Source organism: Pseudorasbora parva, chromosome 18 (genome assembly GCF_024679245.1).
Source record: "Pseudorasbora parva isolate DD20220531a chromosome 18, ASM2467924v1, whole genome shotgun sequence".
NCBI lineage: Eukaryota > Metazoa > Chordata > Actinopteri > Cypriniformes > Gobionidae > Pseudorasbora > Pseudorasbora parva.
In genome coordinates, this window is record NC_090189.1 from 19,592,073 (window position 1) to 19,605,218 (window position 13,146).

Consider the following 13,146-nt stretch of genomic DNA (forward strand, 5'->3'; position numbering starts at 1 on the left):
AACAGTTTGCAACCATTGACATCTATTCCAAAGAATGGACAAAAAACATTCTTCAACATTCTTTTGTGTTTAACAGAAATAAGAAATTAGAAGTATGAGAAAACGATGGCAGAATTTAAATATTTTGGTCATCCATCTCTTTAAAGCGACACTATGTAACTTTTCTGTCTGCTAGAGGTTGCCTATTCAAAACAAAGGCGTAGCTTAAAAGGTTACTTTAGCCCCCCATATCCCCCTGAGATGAAAGATTTATGCATTTTATTTCTGAAAGAATTACTTCAATAATGCAAATATCGTCAATTTGCATCATCTGAGAAATTTTTGGCCAGAGGCTAAAGACTACAGCCAGCAGAGGGAGCCATTTCCACGTTTTCAACTTGCACATGGGGAGTGGGAGATCGCACTCACAGCTCAGCTCGCAGCTGCAGACAGGGGCGGAGTACTCCGGCCATCGGGAGAATTCCTCGTGGGCCATTCTGTCCACTCAAAAATTGGGCCAGCAGACTCGGCTGCTTCATTTTTCTTTTCTCTTAATTTTCTCTGTATGTCTATATGTGTTTAGTTACTATGTGACTGATATAACAGCGCCGCTAATTACACTAGATTTCAATTTAAAGCAGCGCATGATCATTAGACCGTGCATTTAAAAAAAAATGCCGCTTTCTGTTGTCAGAGCTCTCTCTCTCTCTCTCTCTCTCTCTCTCTCTCTCTCTCTCTCTCTCTCTCTCTCTCTCTCTCTCTCTCTCTCTCTCTCTCTCTCTAAACTCTAGCGCGTTGGTCTACTCCGCACGTTGCCATGGAGAAACAAAACAAAATCTTAATTTAATGCTGTGGAGAGAATAAGCTAATCGCGGAAGCATAAAATGGATATTAAAAAGTTGCCAGGGGGAGCTGAAAAAGCCAGGTTAAAAAAAGAAAGGCGTTGGAGGTAGACGTCAAATGTGCCAACCAAACAGACCAAAAACAATAAATAAAATGGATGCAAACAGATGAGGTGCATATTAGGGGTGGCACGGTTCACAAAACCCACGGTTTGGTTCTGTACGGTTCTTGTTTTTTTGTTTTAATCGTTAACACTCCAGAAATGTATTTTAGCATATCATTTATAACCTAGTTATCAACAGTTTAGGATACAGCATTTAAAAAAAAAAGTTATATCTTGTAATCATGCTCAAACAACTTGACTTGACCATCTCTAAGGAAAGCTAGGTGAGATTTTGATACAGAAAAAGAGAAGACATTGATGACATGCTTTTCATTTATTTGGCAAAAGGAGAATGTGTATTGCTATCTCTACAGTACCTTATGTGCCTTTTTTAGCACACAAAGATTGAACTGAAGAATGAACTTGCATTTATCAAACTGTCAACTTCAGTGTAGCTTTAAGCCTCGTTTATACTCTGCGCGTCCGCACGCACCCTGGCTGGAGTGCGCGAGACCCCATTTCGCTTGCCGCTGTGCACGTCAAATTTTGTAACTTTGCGTGCAGCTCCGTAACCGAAGAAGCACAAGCTCCAGGAGAAGCTGGCCGAGCATAACGTCTCATAACACCGGCACCCGGTCTGCGCGTCGAGTATAAACATCTCCCTAAACGATCGGCGCGTGTGCAGAGTCAACGAGAGAGACGAGGAAAACAAACAAGCATGCAAATGGAAATTATCGCGGCCGGAAAAATGATCGAGCTCATTTTTTTATCGTGCGATTAATCGTGCCAGTAGTGGTGGTCTTGGGAGTGGCCTCGTAGGGCAGCAAAGCATTCTGGGAATTGTTGTTCTCATTCTAGAAAGCACCAAATTCAAAAATAATTTCACATTTCTACTACATTAATGACCCAGTTTAGATACAGATTCATCTTCCCAGCGCTGAAGTACCCCTTTAATGACGCTAAGTTTGAGCTCAGAATCTTGGGACATGTGGTTTTCACTTCACAGCTGGTGGAAAAGAGTCGGGATAGGACTTGGGCCGAAATCATGTTCATTGATGTGATTATTAGGCCTTCCTTAAAAATATTTTGGTTTGCAAAATAATAGTAAAAAAAAAAGGGTCGGTAGGTGGTAGGTTTCAATGTAAACACCTTCGGGTGCATCATTGCAAATCACCTCATTTTGATGCAGGCTATTTTCAAAAACTTGTTTATTGTATGAATTTCAGGCGCATTCATTAAAAACAGATTCCAACCAGCAGCTAGCTGCCGTAATGACCATTAATAATTTTGAATAATGCATGCCTAAATGTAGGCTCATACAGATGTATTTCACAAGAAGCAAGTTAGCTTCTAATCTTAAACAGGAAGGGTAGTATGTTATGCATGCTAGCTTTAAATAAAAAAAACTACTCAAAACCTACTCTTGCTACTCAAGAATGCAAACTCACCATTTTTGCAGAAATGAAGGATCAGGTCCTTCGATGTATTATGGTGCCCGAACCTGAATGACTCAACGATGATGTGAACATTTTGTTTACTGCAGCCACAGTCATCATTACCAAGCGTGAACCGTTGATTCTGACAGTGAATGAGGCTATGAGACGAAGCGAACACACAGGCCATAGTGTGACATCCGTTTACCAATAGTGTAAACATTGCTGACATCACAGGTTTTTATTTAAAAGAAAGAGCATAGCCTTTGTTTGTATGTAGGCCTAGGCAATTGATATATTTACTAGGGATGCAACAATACCAGTTAGTCCACGGTTCAATACATACCTCAGTTTTTAACAATGGTTTTCGGTTCGGTTTGTTTTTTTGCTATTCTATTCTTAGGCGACAGGAACAGAAAGAGGTTAAGGAGAAAATGTTTTTTTGCAATACTCTTTCTCTTACTTCAAAGACTTGAAAAACCTTACTTAAACTTAAAACTTTACTTTAAAAATCCCTTGTACACATTCCTATTGTATAATATAAAATAAATATAGGCCATGAAGATTTACAGTGGCAGCTCAGAGATGTACAGCAGCATTTAAGTATGAAATTGAATGAATGTAGACTCAAATTAAAACTACATAGTCTTCAATATACAACATACATTGATTAAAAGCTACTGTAATTAAGTTTTTTTTTTTTATTCTAGAGTAGCGAGTAATTTTTTTATTTGTCTTTTGTTGTTCTATTAACATAATTTTAGAGGTGAACTGTCCCTTTAAGGACAAGCGGTCTCTAGGCTGTGCTGCTGTCAATTAAAGACTTACTGGCATCTCATATACAGACACACGTGATTTCACTTTCACTTTAGACATAACAACTGTGTTTATATATGTTAACCATGTGTGTATTTGAAAGTATTAGCGCAGTAATACTTCTTAGTCCAGTAATCGTGTGTTTGACAGGCTTTTAGTGCGCGCACTTAACGCAAAACTGAAATGAAATGTTTAACCGGAAAATCTTTAAAATGCATGCAAATAATGAACTTTCGTGATTGTGAATAACTATAGTGTTCCGTGAGTATAACTCTCTGACTACAGCATTGTAATCATAGCTAAACACCCCCTAACTTTAGTGCATATGATTGGATATTTGCTCGTATCAATGCGTAGACTCACAGGCTCAGTAAAACAGAGCTGAAATAAACTGAGAGAAATCTTTCAAATGGAGAAAAATAGAAATAATTAATTAAATGCAAAACAGGAAGAAATAAAACGCAATTGATAAGCGCGTATTGAACCGTGAATGCCGTACTGGACGGTTCAATATTATATTGAGAATTGTTGCATCCGTAATATTTACAGTACTTACTAAAATATAATTAATATTATTGTATTATTTTTGTATTAGTTGTTTGAAGAGTAAAATTGGTCGGTCTTAATGCAAATTTACAACTGGCAAGTCAGTTGGACTAATAGAAAAAAAAAAATTGAGTCGGTCCTAAATTGACAGGGTCAGTCGGGTTACGGCAAACAAGAATATTTTTAAGGATGTTCTTAATGTTACTGTAGTATGAAGCAAAGCAGGACCAATTGTTGAAAGAGCTTAGCAAGGCCGCTGGAGCAATTGTTACGCAACATGGCTCATGAGCAGCAGGACTTTTATTATGAAGGGACACAGTTGTCGGCGCCATTTCCGCTTTTCCAGTCATGAGTACGAGGTAACGCAGCTCTATCGTATTAGATACATTTAAGTGTGTTTAAAATGACTTTATGACTTTACTCTGTGCGTTCGCTCAGCGGCTCCTGTGACACTTGTTCACACTGCTAAGAGTAAAGCGTTTCTGCCAAACAAAACCGGAAAACGAGGGCAACGCGGATATGACGCAATTGACAGGCGACTCCCTCAGACGTCCCACCCAGTTGCTTGGTTAAAATAGCAATTTTCTCACAATTTACAAATAGTTGGAAACATTTGGGATATTGAAAGAACTCAACTGAGCAAAATATTTTACTTTTTGGATATTTTACTGCAAAAATACTACATAGTGCACCTTTAAATTCAAAGCCCCTAAATAATTAGGGTCCACCAGCCACAACATTCTTGTGTACAGATAAAAAATATTAAAAACAGCTACAAATATTAAAGGTAGTTTTTATAAATATATATAGAAATGTAAATAAAGTCATTGACCTCTAATTAACTAGTTGGTTTTTGGAAAGCCAGCTGAAAATCTAACCCTAATGCATTTGCAGCCTGTCCAATCTGGTACATCTGTTTAGTATTACAACACAGGAGTCCTGCATGTGAATACTTACTGGTGTTTGGTGAAAAGGAGTAAACAGTACTTTATGGCTTCCGTATGTCAAGGCCTGCGGGCTGTTCTGCTCCACACTTACAGGATCTGGCCTAAATTAAATTGATCTGAGCAGACCTGAGTAATTACCCGAATCTCAGATGCTCTCAAAGCCTCAAACTGGCTAACGTTCTGGATCTGGATCAGTGTTGCATTTGAACATAAACAGGGGAAGTGCAGCAGCACAAACATTATCTTTTCCTGATCTTGCAAGTAGACCTTTTTTCACTGATATTGCAAGTTTGCGATATTCTAATACCTGCCAGCTGCCACAGAACCAGTATAAGACTGAAGGTGTGAGGCTGAGGATCGGTGCATGTTCTTGCCAGTAACGATGGGCTTGAGAAGAGACAGTAACACTTTAAATGGCTCCGTGACATTGCTATTACGTCACTTAATGTGGTTTTTACATTCCCATGGCTGTAGATTCAATTATTTTATTTCTAGATGACCTGTCAGAGGTGGCAAACACTATTTTTTCCCCACATATTTGATAACCTTTACTGGAAATCATTGTTCACATTCACTGATTCAGCTCATAAATTATCTGTATGTTGACAGAATTGTCATATTTCAGCAGGCATTCATGAGCTCCTTCAGTCTGACAGGTTTTATCAAGTCAACCACACTATCAGTTGAATAAATCACCTTAGGATGAATAAATATACCCTTTAACTTTTTGAGCATGAGCTTGTTTTTGCTCTGTGTCAAATACCCTGCAGTGTTCCAGCAATAATTTAAATAGAGTCATCAATGTCTCTGTTTGTTGCCAAGCAAAATAAATAAGTGCTTGTTTATGTCTCCAATACAGCTGCTCTGCAATATCGGGCACTCCGAGGAAAGGTTTGGCTTTACCTTTGAAGAAATTATCATATGGTGAGTCATAGAGCAAAAAGGCGTTACATTAAAGTGTGGTTCAAAAGTGTTTTTCATATAATGGTTTAGTTTTTTTTCAGTTATTTTATTTAAATTATAATTTAAAAAACTAACTACTGTTCAGAAAATTGGGGTCAGTAAAATTTTCTTTCAAGGAAATTAATATATATATTAAATAAAAACATTAGAAAAATGATCTGAACCCCCAACCCACCCCCATCAACCCTGTTTATTTTCTTAATAAACATTCCTGTGCATAATTAATCCGGGAATTCTATATTTGTAATGTTTCATTTTAATGAAATGACTGCACCTCTGAAATACCCCTGTGAGTCACCAAGCCTGTCTGAGCACTGCAGAGTAGTATTAAATGTATAAAACATTATTTCTCCATCTTTTACTCTGAAATATGTGAAATTACTCCATCTTTAATGTGATTTTTAATGCAGTTTCAATGTTGTCTTTTCTGTTTGACAGCCTGAGGTTAGCTCTGCTCAATGAGGCAAAGGAAGTGCGGGCAGCTGGCTTGCGTTCTCTCCGCTACCTCATCAGAGACAGCAATATCCTTCAGAAAGTACTGCGTCTCCAGGTGGATTACTTGATTGCCAGGTCTGTATGACATGTTTTAATAGCACTGTGCCCAGGCCAGTCATTTGAGCAGTTTAGTTTTAAGTCTGAGCTAGGGATTGTAGGATAAGGGCTAACTGTTTTCATCAAAAACAAGACTTGATGATAATATATGGTGAGTTGTGGATCATCTCTTGTTAGGATCTCATTCTGTGTGTGTATGAAAGAGAAGGAGACGTCATGTGAAGAGCTAGTCAAATCCGGTTAAGGTCATTTTGAAGCGTTGTTACTTTAAGGGTGTGCTGTTTCCTCTGTATCCCACTGTAGGTGCATTACTGAGCCTTTAGGTTTGGCTCTCTCGCTCTGTCCTGTCTGAACATCCAGCAAGTCAGATCTTGAGAAGAAAAAGGATGTGAAAAGGTTTTGAGATGCATTTCTCTGTTAACTGGTAAGCATAATGTTGACGTGTGACCTTTTAACCTGCAGGTGCATTGACATCCAGCAGAGTAATGAGGTGGAACGCACACAAGCTCTCAGATTGGTGAGAAAGGTGAGATCTGAACACTTCCTGATGTTAAGACCAGTTCATACCATAATGATAAAAGGAAAGCTGACCCCCTTTCTTTTCTTTTTTTTTTTTTTTTTCTTTTTTTTGCAATCTTCATCTGAATCTGAATCTAACCAAATCCTTCTAAATCAGAATAGTGTATTATGTTCCACTCTAAATTATGTTCTCACCATGTACACTGGCCTGTTTGTTTTACAATGTTCGTGTTGCTTTTGACATTCCAGATGATCACTGTGAACGCCCTGCTCTTCCCAAGCTCAGTCGCCAACTCCCTCATTGCCGTGGGCAATGATGGACCACAGGAGCGGGACCGTATGGTCCGTGCCTGCATCGCCATTATCTGTGAACTTGGTGGGTTTGCACACTGATTAAAGAACGTCCTTTAACATATCAGTCTGTGAACGCAGATGTTGACTTCATGCATGTCCATGTTTGTGCATACAGCACTGGAGAACCCTGAGATTGTGGCCAAGAGGGGTGGTCTCAGCACCATCCTGAAGAATGTAATTGACTGTCAGCTCAGTCGAATCAATGAGGCTCTGATCACCACCATCCTGCACCTGCTCAATCACCCACATACACGGCAATACGTTCGCTCTGATGTGGAGCTAGAGGTATGGAACTGTCTTCAACAATGAACCCATTAGAAATTAAATTTCACCCATCACCAAAAAGAACCCATCAGTTATTTTATTTGATATACAGTAGGTGTGGAAAGTATTCAGACCCCCTTAAATGTTTCTCTCTTTGTTATATTGCAGCCATTTGCTAAATTAATTTAAGTAAAAAAGTTTCTCATTAATGTAATGTTCCTCATATTGACAGAAAAACAGAATTGTTGACATTTTTGCAGATTTATTAAAAAAGAAAAACTGAAATATCACATGGTCCTAAGTATTCGATCCCTTTGTTCAGTATTTAGTAGAAGCACCCTTTTGATCTAATACAGCTATGAGTCTTTTTGGGAAAGATGCAACAAGTTTTTCTTCCCTGGATTAGGGATCTTCTGCCATTCCTCCTTGCAGATCCTCTCCAGTTCTGTCAGGTTGGATGGTAAACGTTGGTGGACAGCCTTTTCAGGTCTCTCCAGAGATGTTTAATTGGGTTTAAATCAGGGCTCTGACTGGGCCATTCAAGAACAGTCACAGAGTTGTTGTGAAGCCTCTCCTTCATTATTTTAGCTTTGTGCTTAGGATCATTGTCTTTTCGGAAGTTCACCTTCCGAAAAGGTGAACTAACTTTGAAAAATATCCGATTTTATCAAAAAATAAGATATTTTTTGATAAAATCTGAGATCTTTCTGACTCCTCCATAGACATCAATTTAATTAACACTTCCAAGGCCCAGAAAGGTTGTAAAGACTAAGGCTGGATATTGACACAAATTTAACGATTCAGTTACCATTCGCAAGCTTTCGCTTTTACTCGATTATTATTCAATATCGATTATTGTGGATATGTATCAGATGCATATATACAGCTAATGCTGTAAAATACACATGGTAGTCAGTTGGTACATTACTATAATATTGAAGGTTGACCTTAAAGCTGCAGTCCGTAACTTTTTGCGCTCTAGCAGTTAATAAACAGAACTGCATGCGACTTGCGGAAGAACATTGTAACCGGAGCTACTTCTGTCTGTTTATGTCTATGGCGGATCCAGTCTGGCCTGAAATAGTCCCAATATAAATACTTATTATAAGTGTACCATAATGATTCAGGGTAAGACAAAAACACGGTTTGGAAAATGGATTCATGTTTCATTATATATTTTTTCTAAATCTTGAAAACAATAAAAGTTACGGACAGCAGCTTTAAGTGATTTAAATGCAAACATGAATTAAACTTCAAGGATGTTTTTTTATATAAAAATAGTTACATTACTACAATTGCATAATCATATTTCTACTCCAATTTGTTTTTTGAAATAAACATTTCTATAGAGGGGTCAGAAAGCGCTCAGATTTCATCAAACATATCTTAATTTGTGTTACGAAGAAGGTTTGTGTTTGGAATTTTTATTCTCTAAAATAAAAAAAATTATAGTTAAGCTGTACTTACTTTTTGTTGTTGTTGTTGTTGTTTTAGCAAATCCTGGCACCTTACACAGACTTTCACTACAGACACAATCCAGACACAGCAGAGGGTCAACTAAAGTGAGTGTGTTGTATTAAAGGGATTGTTCACCCAAAAATGAAAATGTGATGTTTATCTGCTTACCCCCAGGGCATCCAAGATGTAGGTGTGTTTGTGTCTTCAGTAGAACACAAATGAGGATTTTTAACCCCAACCATTGCTTGTATAATGCATGTCAATTGGGTGTTTTTCTATGACAGTAAACACATAAACATACGAATAAACCCTGCGGCTCGAGACGACACATTGATGTCTTAAGACACGAAACGATCGGTTTGTGTGAGAAACCGAACAATATTTATATAATTTTTTACCTCAAATACAACACAATTTATAAAAGCCGTGACCGCGCCAACACTTCCTGCAAGGCAAGTAAGGTCAAGATACGGCGTATCTCAATGGGATACAAGCGGCAGAAGTGATCTCTTGCGTATCTCGCATATCTCTACGCCATATTGTGTAATTTGACCCTGCTTACAGGCAGTGATGGCACGGGGACAGCTGATGCACATAGTGTTGTATTTGAGGTAAAAAAAAATTATACAAAAATTTTTAAGTACTGTGTGAGTTTGGTTTCTCACACAAACTGATCGTTTCATGTCTTAGGCATCAGTGTGTCGTCACGAGCCGCTGTTTTTAATATGGATTCGTATATCTATGTGTTTTTACTCTCATAGAGACTCATAGAAATACACCCCATTGACTTGCATTATACGAGCATCGGTTGGAGTTAAAAATCTTCATTTGTGTTCTATTGAAGAAACAAAGAGACCTACATCTTGCATGCCCTGGGGGTGAGCAGATAAACATCAAATTTTCATTTTTGGGTGAACTATCACTTTAAGGTCTTTCATAGAAGAATTTCCTATTGGAGAAGCTAGCATGCAACTTTTATTGGCTGCAAGTATAGATGTATGGTATTTCTCTCTGCAGAGAAGACAGGGAGGCTCGATTTCTGGCCAGTAAGATGTCAATTGTTGCTTCGCTTCGCTCTTGGTCAGGTAAACATATTTTAATATCTTTCATAGAATATGTCAAACACACAATCAGTTATTGCCAGGGTCCCATTTTTCACATTGTCTATGCTGCCATGAACTGTATGAACTAACATTCGAGGAATGACACTCTGAGGCTTTCTCTGGAATTATCATGTGCTCAGTTCACAATCAATACTTTATTAAGTATTGATTGTGTAACAATGCATATCTTAGAATGACACAAAAAAATACCAAAGAAGCTGGCTTGTGCCTGCATGAATATTGTAATACATCACGTCTTTTAAATAGAATTTCCTCATGAGTGCACCTCATAGCAGTAGGAGTTTGTTTATTGCTGCTTAGCCGGAACCTGTTGTTTTGTCCCACTGTATCTCCAGGCATCATTAATCTCTGCAAGTCAGGCAACTCTGGAATCCAGTCTCTCATTGGTCTGCTGTGTATACCAAATATGGAAGTGAGGGTATGACAAAGGATATAATTATAAAGCATGCAGTACACTACACATAGCATTCAAAACAAACAACTAGTTCCTTGTATTTCAAACGCTACAACACTAATTATGATGCATAATTTGTATTTTTAACATATTTGTTCAAGTAAAGATCACTGTTAGTTTACAAATTTTGCTGAAACTTAATACTTACACAAAGGCTTATTTAGTTTTCTGAGAATTTAATCCATAAAAAATAATGAGATTAAAAAATATTTCCTATGATTCATCATAATTAATATTGCGATGCCCTATATTTTATAATACAGTGCCCAGCCAAAAAAAAAAGTCAGTTTGTATTTAAATATGCAAATGCTCAAGAGTTAATTATTGGATCATTATTGCAGTGATTATTATGTTTCTAGCAACTTAAATGTTTGGCAACTGTTCTTCTAACTCTAATTGATGGACTGTGTAGCTTTTCATATCTTAAAACAATCATGTAGGAACACACATCATGGCCATATTTCAGGATGACAATGTAAAGATTCATCAGCCTCAGATTGTGAAAGAATGGTTGTGAGCGAGCATGAATAATCATGAAACTCACACCTGAATAGGAGCCTCTGACTCCAGACCTTTAAATTCATTGAAAGTCTTTGGGATGTGCTGGGGAAGACTTGACAGAGTGCTGGACTCTTGAATTGTTAATACAAGATCTTGACCAAAAATGTGTTATGTGTTGGTTGTTTGTTTGTATTATTTTTTTTACTTTTTATTCATTTTTTATTTTTCCCTTTTCCATTGTTGCACTTTGAGATTCTTCGGAATGAAAAGTGCATTATAAATAAAATCTATTATTATTATTATTATTATTATTATTATTATTATTATTATTATTATTATTATTATTATTGGTGGAAATAACATAATAAAATGTATTTCCATCAAGAGGTGCATAAATTTTTGGTATATCCTGGAATACGGTCATGTGTCTTACATGGTTGTTTTAAGAAAAGCTACACACTTCATCAATTAGAGTAAGAAAAACAGTTGCCAATCATTGACTCTTAAGCATTTGGTTATTTAAATCCAAACAGTGACTTTGTTTTGCCCAGGCAGTGTATAATATAATTATAGGTTCCCACTTCATTTTAGGTGTCTAACTAAAATTAACTAACATTTAAATTAATTTATCTCTGTAATTAAATCTTTAATTACTCTGTTGACCTGTCCCTTACACCTTAACCCACCCTTAAACCTTCCGCTACTACCAAACAGCAAAAGTGTTTTGCAATAAAACATCAACACATTTATCTACAGTCTAGGGCTGTCAATCGACTAAAAAATATTTAATCGCGATTAATTGCATATTGTCATGAGTTAACTGAAGATTAATTGCAATTTTAATCGCACATTTTTATCAGTTCTAAATGTACCTTAAAATAATGTTTCAAGTGTTTAATAATCTAATCAACATGGGTATGGACAATTATGCATGCTTTATGCAAATGTGCGTTTATTATTAGTGAAACCATATTCAACAGAGCATGAAGACTAGAAATGTATCAAAGGTCTCAGATTTTTTCAAAGAACTAGTTCATGTCTCTTAACCCTAAGCTTAAAAATTCAGAATAAGCAGTGATTTCTCTCATTTTAAGAATATAAATAAAGGGAGTTTTTCCACTGGCAGTTTAATTAAGAATAGGGCACAGTTCGTATGAAAAATTGGTAATGTGAAAGCTGTCATGTGGACCTAAGAGAACACCAGTAGCACACCATACCTGAAGGAGGTCCATATTCCACGAGTAGGAATATAGTGTGGGCCCTTTATAGGCCTCATAAAGTTTATATAGTGTGCTTCCCTATTGAACTGCCGGTATTTTGTGTGTGTGCGCGCCGAACTGTGCTGCGATTCACACAAACAGTGTGAGAAGCACGGACTTGGGAGCGCTCTTGTTCAGAAAAGTTACCTGCGTATTTATTTTGGCCGATTGTAATTTAGTATTAGTGATTTGTATTTAGTTCAATAAAACACATGTACTGTAAGTGGTGATGGTGTTAATAATTTACCTCAGATATGAGCAAGAGTGAGCTTTCAGTGCATCATCTCAACATCAACATCAGTTGAGGGCTGCAACAGCAACTTTTAAATAACAATATCCTGGCCGGACTACTGTTGTCAGTGATCTAAGTAACATGATTTGTCAATGTCTAGTGACATATCAGGGCCATTTTATGATTAATTGAAATAGATTTCTTACATACAGTTCCTTTAAAATGAATTTGTGTTAACGCGTTATTAACACGTTCATTTTGACAGCCCTACTACAGTCTAACTTTTTTTTTTGCTAAAAATAATCCAAAATAAATTTGAGCAAGTACACAACAAGCCTATATTCAAATCTATCTCCTTACCTTAGCCCCATTCACCACGGTAAGCTTGTAATAATGTGTTTTCCGCTGGAAAATCAAGCATACTTTGCGGCATTACGTCACCTATATGCATAAAGAAAGAGTAGTAGCTAGTAGTAGTAACGCACGTGAGGAGCTACAGGTAACTAGCCTGATGTGGTCATACTCAATTCTAGTCAGAATATGAGTCTGCTCCATTGGGCTGTGATTATGGGGCATGTTTCAACCAAAACCAGGAAAGACCTCAAATGGATAGACCTACAACCAATCAGAGCAACGAAGCAACGTCAACAGATCTTAACTACACTGTGTTGCCAAGTCCGCGTTTTTTATTTTAGAGGGTTGTTTTCTATGTCCGCGGGTTGAAGCGACTATTTTTCTATATAGACCCATGAGTGTGAATTTTAGCAGGCAACCTTGCCAAAATAACACATTTTAGCCC

General features: G+C 37.2%; 1 protein-coding gene across 2 annotated transcripts in view; it reads left to right on the plus strand.

The window, feature by feature from the left end:
* Window positions 1-13,146, plus strand: part of rictorb (RPTOR independent companion of MTOR, complex 2b) — a 43,972-nt gene that overhangs the window by 3,104 nt on the left and 27,722 nt on the right. For both annotated transcript variants that reach the window (XM_067424463.1, XM_067424464.1), the window contains exons 4-11: window positions 5,527-5,591; window positions 6,069-6,200; window positions 6,645-6,708; window positions 6,951-7,077; window positions 7,171-7,340; window positions 8,814-8,881; window positions 9,795-9,862; window positions 10,237-10,319. In XM_067424463.1, coding sequence (XP_067280564.1) covers window positions 5,527-5,591; window positions 6,069-6,200; window positions 6,645-6,708; window positions 6,951-7,077; window positions 7,171-7,340; window positions 8,814-8,881; window positions 9,795-9,862; window positions 10,237-10,319 — 777 coding nt within the window. The remainder of the gene's footprint in view (window positions 1-5,526; window positions 5,592-6,068; window positions 6,201-6,644; window positions 6,709-6,950; window positions 7,078-7,170; window positions 7,341-8,813; window positions 8,882-9,794; window positions 9,863-10,236; window positions 10,320-13,146) is intronic.